We start from the raw sequence: 12096 nt of genomic DNA, 5'->3' as shown, positions 1-12096 counted from the left end.
TGCATGGAGTTTTTCCAAGCTCCTGTTGATTTGAATAGGACTTTTGTGGCTAAGTATCTACATGGTATTTTAAAAATGGAAGTGCTGCTATGACTTAAGCATGTATAAATTAAATTCAGCAAGATCTCAGGGGACTGCTGCATGAAGTATATAAAACGAGAGAGTGAAAATGCCACTGGAGGTCCTAACAGGTGCCTTGTAAAACCTACCACACTGCATTTTTCTTGTTTTTTATCCGTAGTCATAAATCCCTTGAAACAAATTCCTTTTTGTGGAATAAACACATGAAAGGATTTGGATCCTTACACATCATAAAAGAAGGTTTTATTTGCAAATTAGAGGATGTAAACATATATAGCACAAATGCGTATGTGTGATATTTGTCATACATGTTAAATGAATAAGTGCAGTGAGTAAATGTGCTGTTCAACAATTTAAATCAGTCAATACGTTGCAATTAAATCCTTCTTTCAGAAATGCCAAGGAGGAAGCGTGTTAGCAAAATAAAGTGAATGCCAACTGTATTTAAATGTTCTCCGCTGTATTATTTTTTAAGTGTTCTTTCTGTTTTTTCTTTTACAGGTAAAGATGAGCCTTCAAGCTATATTTGCACAACATGCAAGCAGCCTTTTAATAGCGCTTGGTTCTTGCTTCAGCATGCCCAGAACACACATGGATTCCGCATCTACCTGGAAACAAGCCCTTCAAACAGTTCCCTTACTCCACGCATCACCATCCCTCCTCCTCTGGGACCGGAGACTGTTGCACAGTCCCCGCTGATGAATTTTCTTGGAGACAACAACCCTTTCAACCTTTTGCGCATGACAGGACCCATCTTGCGTGAACACCCTGGCTTTGGTGAGGGTCGGCTCCCAAACACGCCTCCGCTGTTCAGCCCACCGCCTCGTCATCATCTGGATCCACATCGCCTTAGTGCCGAAGAAATGGGGTTAGTTGCCCAGCATCCCAGTGCCTTTGACAGAGTTATGCGTTTAAACCCCATGGCAATTGAGTCCCCAGCGATGGATTTCTCCAGAAGGCTTCGAGAGCTGGCAGGAAACAGTTCTACCCCTCCGCCAGTCTCACCCAGTCGCACCAACCCTATGCATCGTCTGTTGAATCCCTTCCAGCCAAGTCCTAAATCACCTTTTTTGAGCACCCCACCACTGCCCCCCATGCCCCCCAGCAGCACTACGCCTCCCCAGCCTCAGGCCAAGAGCAAGTCCTGTGAATTTTGTGGGAAAACATTCAAGTTCCAGAGTAACCTTATCGTGCACCGGCGCAGTCACACAGGAGAAAAGCCCTACAAGTGTCAGCTCTGTGACCATGCTTGCTCCCAGGCCAGCAAGCTAAAACGCCACATGAAAACGCATATGCATAAAGCTGGCTCCATGACGGGCAGGTCAGATGATGGACTGTCCACCACTAGTTCCCCCGAGCCAGGCACAAGTGAGCTCACTGGAGAGGGACTGAAATCCAGTGAGGCAGATTTCAGGAATGAGAGCGATCCTTCCCTGGGCCATGACAACGAAGAAGAGGAAGAAGAGGAGGAGGAGGAAGAGGAGCTTGAAAATGAGAGCCGGCCAGAGTCGAGCTTTAGTATGGACTCAGAGCTGAGTCGTAACCGAGAAAACGGCTCTAAGTCGCTGCCAGATGAGAAATCCCTTGTCCTGGGAAAAGTCATCGAGAATGTAAGTCTAGGTGCCATTCAGCAATATAACGACATGTTAGCTGAGAAACAGAAGCGGAGTGGCTTCATGAAGAGGTCCTCTGACCAGCGAGACTTGTGTCCTCGAGACCTCTGTCAGAGAGATCCGGGTGATGAAGACTCAGTGGTAGGAGAGCTGGACCGCACTGAGGAAGGTACGGTCAATGGAAGAAACTTTGGCCCGGGTGAACCCTTCCCAAACTTGTTCCCCCGCAAGCCAACACCTATCACGAGCCCCAGTTTAAACAATTCCTCTAAAAGAATAAAGGTAGAGAAAGATTTGGACTTGCCACCAGCAACGATAATACCTTCCGAAAATGTTTACTCCCAGTGGCTGGTAGGGTATGCAGCATCGCGGCACTTCATGAAGGATCCGTTCCTCGGATTCACAGACTCCCGACAATCCCCCTTTGCCACCTCTTCCGAGCACTCATCGGAGAATGGGAGCCTGCGTTTCTCCACTCCGCCGGGGGACATGCTGGACGGGGGGCTCTCAGGGCGCAGCGGCACGGCCAGCGGAGGCAGCACCCCCCACATCAGTGGACCCGGCCCCGGGCGACCCAGTTCGAAGGAAGGACGCAGGAGCGATACATGTGAGTACTGTGGCAAGGTCTTTAAGAACTGCAGCAATTTGACGGTACACCGTCGGAGCCACACTGGAGAGCGGCCTTACAAATGCGAGCTCTGCAACTATGCATGTGCCCAGAGCAGTAAGCTGACGCGCCATATGAAAACGCATGGCCAGATAGGGAAGGAGGTCTACCGCTGCGACATTTGCCAGATGCCCTTCAGTGTTTACAGCACCCTGGAGAAACACATGAAAAAGTGGCATGGAGAACATTTGCTGACAAATGACGTCAAAATTGAGCAGGCAGAAAGAAGCTAAGGCCCCCCCCCCATTCCCCTCCCCCCCCCCCCCCCCCGCCCCCCACCCCATCTCCACTAGGTTAAATTTCAGGGGTCTAGGTAACATTTTATTTGTACAGTTTAACTATTTCCAACTGAGAAAAGATGACCTAACTTGCCTCCGTAAACATAACTTAGCATAACTATGGTAAGGTGCCAGACTTTGGCACTTAAATATAACCTGTGTCTACAAAGTTCTATTAAACCCGAGGGTTGATTAAGGCAGTAAAAATTGTGGAGCCTTTTAACTGTGCAATAATTTCTGTATTTATTGGGTTTTTGTAATTTTTTGGCATGTGCAGGTACTTTTTTTATTCTTTCTGTTTAAATTTCTTTTAAAATTTTGTTGGGTATCCCTTTTTAATTTTACCCAGTTGTAGCCTGAGATTACTTGCATTGTAGGAGAGAAACATATCTTTTAAAATTATAATTTTTGGGCCGCTGCTTTGTTGAAATTTAAGCTAAGTGAGTGTAATTTCTTGTGAAGAAGCCAGCATTTGAACTGAAATATTTTTTTCTTTTTTCTTTTTTCTTTTTTCTTTTTTCTTTTTTCTTTTTTCTTTTTTCTCTTTTCTTTTTTCTTTTTTCTTTTTTCTTTTTTCTTTTTTCTTTTTTTTCTTTTTTCTTTTTTTATTTTTCATTTCTTTCCCTTCCTTCCTTCCTTCCTTCCTTCCTTCCTTCCTTCCTTCCTTCCTTCCTTCCTTCCTTCCTTCCTTCCTTCCTTCCTTCCTTCCTTCCTTCCTTCCTTCCTTCCTTCCTTCCTTCCTTCCTTCCTTCCTTCCTTCCTTCCTTCCTTCCTTCCTTCCTTCCTTTTTTTCTTTCCTCTTCTTAAATAACCTTGAAGATTAGGGAAAACAAAACTGTACAGCGGATAACAATCTTTAAAATTAGCACTTTCTTTGGAAATTGGATCAAACACGTAGCACTGACAACGTCACTGAAGACAGAGGCCTTTTTAGGTGGATTTCAGCACCAAAGTTACGGCAACAAAAAAGACATAGATGCAGAAGGCCGCTGTACTCAAAACCTAGAAACATTCTTAATTGTGCATTACTATCAGATAGTTTCTTCTTGTTAAAAGCTATGGCAACATAATGATGCCAGTTTGTCACTTTCTGGAGTGTTTTTCCCTCCCTCTTCCCCTCCTGTGACTTCCCAGAGACGATAAAAGTACATCTTGAGCATTTTAATATTATTTTCCAACCTCAGAGGAGCCAAATGTAATTTTTTTTTGTTTGTTTTGTTTTAAAACCACAAAATCATAAATTTGAATTTAGGACATCTACTTTAGTCCATATTTGCTGTAGTTGATTACTAGAAGTTAGGAAAGTGTGAATTTGTCAATGAAATCCTCAATTCATAGGCATTTGGTTTATGAACAGAAATATTAGAACTATCTTAGATGCTGTACAGTGATGTTGTTATAAAGAAAGCAAAAATAAATTCTGGTTGATTTACCTGTCTTGGCAAGATTCTGCTCCAACTGAAGTCGGTAAGATTTTTTCCAACTTAATTAGGGACAGAATGGAATTGTATTCAGAGAAAAGCATACAAGAGAGAAAAATTAAAGCAAAGAACAATGCACCTGCTCTACTTTCAAATTCCAAATTTTTAAAAGCCTTTTTCAACTAATATTAGCGCACAGTAGACAATTGTGGTTAGAGATTTTAATTATGTTGACCCGCACTTTAAATCTTTTGTTTGTGGTTAAGAGAAAAATGGCTTCTCAACAAGAAATTACATCATATTCTACTTGGCCCAAAGGTGGGTTAAACTGTAAGGGAACAGCTGAGATTAAGTGTCAGTGTTGCTAAGCATGGCATTCACAATACTGGCACTATAAAGAAAAATAAATAAAAATAATTTATTGGACAGTTTTTCTACTGCCATTCAATTTGACGTGAGTGCCTTGAAAACTGATCTTCCTATTTGAGTCTCTTGAGACAAATGCAAAATGTTTTTGTGAAATGGAAAGACTTTAAAAAAAAAAAGTAAAACAAGAAAAGTACATTCTTTAGAAAAAAAAGAGCCACATTTACTTAAAAAAAAAAATACTGGTTGAAGATAGTGGACATGAAAATGCCATAAGACCCAATCAAATGAAGATGTATACCCAGCACAACTTCGGACATACATTAGCTGAATTATTCTCAGCCTTTTTTTTTTTTCAGGACAACGCTGCTTAGAAAATGGAATGGAAATGATTTACTGCTGAATTAAAACTCAAATGACACAAATTACAAGTTGCTATCATTGAATGAGAAAAACAATTCAGGAACAACGGCTAATTTTTTTTAAAAGTTAAATTTAGTGCACTCTGTCTTAAAATACGTTTACAGTATTGAATACATACAAGGGTAAAAAAGAAATTGTGTGTATGTGTGTTTGAGCAATCTTTTTTTTTTCAAAGTTTGCTTAATAGGTTATTAAAAAAATGCCATAATGGCCATGTGTATATTGTTTTCTTTTGGTGACGGGGTTTTAGTATATATTATATATATTAAAATTTCTTGATTACTGTAAAAGTGGACCAGTATTTGTAATAATGGAGAATGCCTGGGCATTTTACAAAACCAGAAAGAAAAAAAAAAAATTCTTTTTTCCTTGAAAATGTTGCAGTAAAATTTAAATGGTGGGTCTATAAATTTGTTCTTGTCACTGTAACTGTAAAGTCTTGAGTTTTAGTAAATTTTTTTCTGCCTTGGGTGTTGAATTTTTATTTCAAAAATGTATAGAATCTTGTATTCGGGGATTAAAAGGTGATTGCTACACCATGTAGAAAAAGTATGTAGAAAAAAGTGCTTAATATTGTTCTTGCTTTGCAGAAAAAAAAAAAAAAATCACGTTTCTGACCTGTACCTATTTTTCTCTTTTTTTTCTCCCCTTACCCCCTTCCCTTCCCCTTCTGGAATGGATATTGATATTGGTTGATTCATATGATGTAGGCACTTGCTGTATTTTTACTGAAGCTTGTAATTTTTTAACTGTACGCTTGTCCTTTTAAAGGGATTTAATGTACCTTTTTGTTAGTGAATTTGGAAATAAAAATAAAAACAAACAAACAGGCTGCCATAATATATTTTTTTAATTTGGCAGGATAAAATATTTCAAAAATAAAAAAAAAATTTGTATGTGAAGTCCTTATTGTACAGGAAAAAAGGGGGTTGTTAGACGACCTTTGAGTAAAAGAAACAAAACAAAATAATTAAGTGCTTTTTTATTTTACTTTTTTTTCTTGTTGTTGTTCACAAATAATTTTAGTTGTATATATATTTTTTTTGTCAGAAATGGCCTACAAAAAAGTGCTGTTCCCACAGGGCTCTAAATAACTTCAAAGTTGCCTGGACCCCTTGCATCAAGGTTTTACCAGGTATGGTTGAACCAGGCTGGATGGATATTGCCTGTTTGTGTGAAAAGAAATTCCGTTCCTGGAAAGGTGTCTGGGGTGACATTCCACAGCTTCCCTGCAGATTTGAGAGAGAGAGAGGAGATTTCTTCCCCTCCTTCCAAACAAGAAGATGTCCAATACATCTTCCTTCTCCTGGCCAACCCCCACTCATTGCTCCTCACACCCTGCCACCACCCTCTTGAAGAAAGTCTTTTTATAGCAAAAAGTGAGAGCTGCTGCATCCGCTTTGACATAAAATGGTGAAATGGCCTGCTGTTGGTACAGCTGTAATCGGATTGAAGTAAAATTAGTCCAGGCACAGCCCTCCTCTTCCCTGTCAGAACAGGACCAACTCCATGTACAGGTCTTGCCAGTCCGTGTTATTAGCTGCTTTGCTGCTGTTCACTTCTAATTGTACATTCCATAAATTTCTGAATGTTTGAGGACTGGGATGAAATCCTGTACCTTTTGATGTCTCTCTTCATTGTAGTTCTTTTTCTCTCTCTCTCTCTCACACTTTCTCCCTTTTGGGTCAAGGGGAAGACGTGGCAGAAGAGGCACTAATGTTTAGTGAAGGGGAAGAGAAAACAATCATGGCTCTTGCAGAAAATGATGGTAAAACTTAAAACAAAAACAAGAAAAAAAAATATTGCCATGCCAAATTATTCTGCTGTCATTGGTGCAGAACTGCTGGAGCAATTGGAGAGGCATGGGTGTGACATTAGGGAGAAGTTGGTCCACCAATTTATCAGATAGATATATGCCTTCCTGGCTTGAACGTCACACCCTTAAGTCTTCTGAACAAATTCTATATCTCAATTAAACTGATATAGATCAGGAATTATTCATCACTCTTAGTCCTGGATAATTCCAGCATAACTGAGGTTGGAATGCGGTCCCTTAAAGGCACATTTTCCCTTTTTGGTGAAAATTCAGATCTCTGGCTTTTGTATAAATCCAGTAATGCCACAGAACTCAGAAGAATCTCTTGGACTTGCATCAGTGCAACGAAGATCAGAAGTTAACTGCATGCTTTCAGTCCACAAATCATTGGTTTAAGAAAGAATTTCACTTTTCATTTTATTGTAAGTTGTTTAGGAGTTTCAGTCTCCCTGTAGTTTTTAATTATTCAGGATAGCTAACACCAGCAGTTGTCTAATTTTGTGACTTAGATCAGTGAAATTAACAAAAAGTCACCCAAAAGCACAAGGGTTGTGTTTCTGCAGACTGTAGTGATACTGAAATGGCCCTCCTTTTCTTCTTGCTTAGAAGAGCAGTAGTTTACTAGGCCATAAGCACAATATAACATGGACATAGCTAGAATGCTGTTGTAGTTCTTTTCACACTTTAAGTAGTTTGACATTTTTTTAAGGTTGAATTTATTTCTTTCATTGTATCCTGCTGCCACTGAAGTCCAGAGCAATACTCCAGTCGACTCCCTGGCAACAGGACAGGTGCAGGAACCTGGTTTTGGCAAGAAAAATAGAAATTTTTAAGGAAAGGGTCAAAAAAAGCAGCATTTCATCCCAGTCCTATGTAAAAGACAGTCCAAGGTTTTGTTTATCACAGGCAAACTCATTTTTATGGTGCTCTTTGTATTTTAGAACTGCAAAGCAAAGTAAAGTTGATTTAAGTTGTTTGCATTTGTACCGGCAAGGCAAAATATTTTTATTACCTTTTTCTATTACTTATTGTATGAGCTTTTGTTGTTTACTTGGAGGTTTTGTCTTTTACTACAAGTTTGGAACTATTTATTATTGCTTGGTATTTGTGCTCTGTTTAAAAAACGAGAGCACTTTTTTTTTTTTATTATGGATAAAATGTTGAGATGGCTGGAGGTCATTTCAATATGGCTTAGTGAAATATTTATTGTTCCTTTTATTCTCTGTACAAGATTTTTGGCCTCTTTTTTTTCCCCTTATTGTCACAATGTTGAGTTCAGCATGTGTCTACCATTTCATTTGTACGCTCGTTCAAAACAACGTTTGTTCCAGTTTCAAGTTATAAAAATAAATTGGACATTTGACTTGATCTCCAAATCTTGTCTTTCCTGTTTTTTTAACATTGTGGGGTGGGAAGGGGAAAAAAGAAGGGAGCAAGGGGTTGAAGCCTCAGTACAGATGACAGAACTCCTGCCATTTCTTCTGTCAGTTTTCATGGGAGTCCATCAGGAGATAAATCTTGTTTGAGACGGATACGTGAGAACCTTAATGGTGCTAAGCAGATGATCAAGTCCTGCCTACATCTCTTGGACTTAAATAAAATGAAAGGTATTTCCTGAATCAGGGTCTTGAGAGAAAGTGGTAGAATAATGCTTGAAACCGTCACATTTCTCATACAAAATTATGTTATGTTTTGGGGCCATTATCTCAGTTTTCTGAAGGTGCTGCGAAGTGCTTTGCTCATGTTTTTTTTCATCCCTCCCCATAAATGTAACGGTGTGGTGTATGCACTCAAGTTTGTTACCATGTTCTGCTTTCTGGATGCCAATGCAAATAGGGAGAACACTTACCAATTCAACCAGGACCTGCATTTGGGCCACAGACTGTATTATGTGAGAAGCACCAACATGTAACTGCAGCTAATCATCTGCTCCTCCTCCTCAGCTAGGGACAAAGACATGCGCATTTAAAGGCAGAATTTTGCACAATTTGCAGTTTGAGAATAAGAGCTGACAGCTACAGGGAGTTCACTGTCCTGATACTCTTTATCAAGCCAACATGTTAGCTAATGCATGGAAATCTTAAATAAGAGAATTTTTATTCAAACCATCCTTGGAAAGCATAGGAAAGATTTGGAGTGTTGGAGACCAGATTCTGGTTTCCTGGAGGCCCTGATCCAACAAACCATGCAACAGGCTTTTGATTCAAAGCAGGCGGGTAATTGAAATTCATTTCAAAGGAACTGGTCCTGGACTTTAAAGTATTTGGCTCAATTCAGAAGTCAGGAGGGGAAGCTAAGTGGTGTGTGCTACAGAAGAGCTCCTACAGATGGTCCCTTCCTGATCTCAGGCTCCCTGAATCTACAGTCTAAATTTAGGTATGTGTGTAAGCGCTTTGCTGGATCAAGGTTTCAGAGTGATATAAAAGTTACAGGCTTTGAAAAGTTGCACTCATGAAAAAACAGTGAAAATGAAATCGGAACCCAACGCTGACAATTATATTGGGCAAAAGTTCACGCTATAATTTCCAAAATGCCATGTTCATTTTGGATGCCTTCTGAAGCGAGCTGTAAAGGCTGTTACATTTTACTTCTAAGTTTTTGTACAGTTTGCATTTGAATGGGGTGTTTTTGACACCCCATAAACATGACTTCACTCCAGCTGAGCTTTACACCACCATGTCATTTTGTCAGCTGTAAAGACGCTGCAGGCCTTGCAGATGTTGATGTGGTGTTAGAAGGTTTAGTGGCAGCAGCCACTGCTGTGCATGGCAGCTTGTGGCTTGGATGGTTTGGAGGTACAAGGGGTCTCTGTCTACTGCCTCTGCTAGGGAAAGTGATATTTGCCTGGCAAGGAGAATTCTGGACCTCCTGGAAGTTGTAATGCCTTAACTCATCACCATTGGATCTGCTAGAGCTAGCCTGTCAGAGCCCTGATTACCCACACACATTGGCATGAGGGAAAAAGTAGAATTAGGCCCTTTTGACTGAGAAAATGTGAGAAATCACACAAATAAAGCTGCAAACAACTAAATCCAAATGAGTGTCTTTGTGACGTCCTTGGGTTGGATACTCCTGTTTCACACATGCTTGTGTAATCCAAGAACTACTGCATTATAATTGATAAAAGAAGAAGGCTTAGAAAAATCTTTGTGAAATCCAAGTGAAACCAATGGAAATCAAACTTTGGTATGAAAGGAGAGGTAATTAAACCCAGCATTGTAATTATAATGAAAAACTTTTATAAAGGAAATTTGATTTCTCAAGGTCCTTATCCTTCACACTGGTTGTACACCATATTACTTCTTTGGATTCAATACATTTACTCCTGATTTGGATAAGTATTCCATGGACTTGTATCTGGTTTAGTGGTTTTATGTACATGAAACTTAACGTAAACAATAGGAACATATAACAGAACAGCAGTGGCCATTGAACTCCAAGACAATAACTGAGATTTTTCCATAAGAAAGTAGAGTCCAAGAGTTACATTTAGCCTAGCAAAGGACACAGAAATGCCATGTGATCTGTACACCCAATTAAAACAGCTTGAAAACCAAGCACCCAAAATGAAAGGCTTGTGAACAGACCAATAATTACACACAAAAATCATTCAGGAAATAATTCTGAATAATGAATATATTTGAGAAAATTGTGATCTATTTGCAGACAACTTGTAAGCAAAAAAGAAGCAACATTTGCCTAATAGTTGATTTGCTCTGAATTATTCTCCTAGCTCAGCTAAACACTGACCTTTAGCTACTCAATGACAACATGCATTTCATTGTCTGGCAGATGACAGACCATTCTCTGGGATCACACATGTTAGAGATGGAAAAGGACAGTTAACTCCATTTGCCAATGCTTTACCAATGCAAGACTCTTTCTTTCAGTACATTTCCTAAACAAGCTGTTATGTAGAACAGAATCAAATGTAATTCTACACTGAAAGAAAAATGGCTGGTAAGAAAAGATTCTTCCTCCAGTTTTGTCACTGTCCATTTCCCTGTGTCTTTAACCACAGGTACTAAATTTACTGGAAGTGGACACACACTTCAGGGCTTTGTTGGACTGCAGCTTGAGTGTGAGACTAGTTTAAAAATTTGTTCTGATTCTTCAGCTTCCCAAACTAATGTCTGCGTTATGCAGTCAAGGTATTTATTCATAGATTACTTCCTCTGTACAAAAGTTACATGCAGGTTTCCATCTATGTGTATCTTTTAAATTATTTCTTATTCCGTCAGAATATTTGTGACAAACCTCCGGTGCAAGTGAAGATCACTTGCATATTTTCAGATACAGTTGGCAAGTGGCTGTGCTGATTATGGTAGAAATCATAGGTAACATCAGAGAACATAAAATCTAATGAGAATGTGAAAGAAAACAAGGATGGTTTAATTGTTCCGGAAAACTGACTAGGAATTGCAATAGTGCAAAAAAACCCCATTGATCTTCAAAAATGTTTTAAGCATAAAGAATAGATGTCCAACGAGCAGCATGTTACATGTGTGTAAGTGTGCAAAAACAATGTATACATCTCTCTGTACCTAACTTAGGTATTTGTGTACCTGTAGAAAGCTAGAGTATAATAGTGGTTTCATTTGAATTTCTCCTAATTAACAGACAAGTATAACAGCTCATTTTAGTCCACCACACTATGTTCTTAAGATTGCCAGTAACTTTAGCAAAGCTGATTTAAAATGGATATTACAATGATAAATAAAGACCCCTTGCTTCCCCTCTAGAAATCACAATTGGAGCACCCATTGCATGTGGGCAATGTCCATATAACATTCTACCAGGCACTATTAAAATATCTAAAATGCTATTTTTCACTAGAAACCAATAGATTATAAAGCAAAGTTCAATGATGAGCCAAGATAATCTGGTACATTCTAAATTTCCACAGTAACAAAGTTGATCACACTTTCCCCCTCTGTATTTATTAATTCACATGTGAAAATGGATAAAACTACGTAAAACTACATGTGGAACTTCACTCGCCCAACAGGGTGGGATGTAGAGAGACAAAGCGAAACTAAGATAAATTAGGAAAGCCAAGTAGACATGAAGCACAGAACAAAGAACTCAGGACAAACCCTCCTTTTTTAACTCTCCGTGATGTGATGGTGAGAATTGTTGGAGTGAGAAAGGAGGCCAAAAGAGTGGAGTCTTTGTATAATATATTTCCAGTGTGAACCAGAAGCAAAACCAAAGAAAATTGATACTGATAGCAATAGTAGTTTCTATTCAGGATGTGGCTGAAGCAATCTAATCAGAATCCAGACACTTATTACAGAATACTTTGAATTCTTAGCCATGATGTAACATAATGCAGCTTCACAGAGAAAAACATCATTCCAGCAAAATACTCCCAAATGACTGACAGAATGAAATGACACAATTACAGAATTAGAAGAGGAGAGGTAAGGAG

At 39.2% G+C, this 12096-nt stretch overlaps 1 protein-coding gene across 4 annotated transcripts in view; it reads left to right on the top strand.

Moving 5' to 3' along the window:
- Positions 1–2624, top strand: part of BCL11B (BCL11 transcription factor B) — a 92105-nt gene extending 89481 nt beyond the window's left edge. For all 4 annotated transcript variants that reach the window (XM_066188772.1, XM_066188770.1, XM_066188771.1 and 1 more), the window contains one exon: positions 583–2624. In XM_066188772.1, the coding sequence (XP_066044869.1) occupies positions 583–2594 (2012 nt within the window). In that variant the 3' untranslated portion in view covers positions 2595–2624. The remainder of the gene's footprint in view (positions 1–582) is intronic.
- The last annotated feature ends 9472 nt before the right edge of the window (positions 2625–12096 follow it).

This window comes from Chamaea fasciata, unplaced genomic scaffold, assembly GCF_029207755.1.
Source record: "Chamaea fasciata isolate MVZ Bird 193981 ecotype frontalis unplaced genomic scaffold, bChaFas1.0.hap1 SCAF_7, whole genome shotgun sequence".
Taxonomy (NCBI): Eukaryota; Metazoa; Chordata; class Aves; order Passeriformes; family Sylviidae; genus Chamaea; species Chamaea fasciata.
Note: the sequence above shows the minus strand (reverse complement) of the source record. Positions and strands in the feature narration are given on the sequence as shown.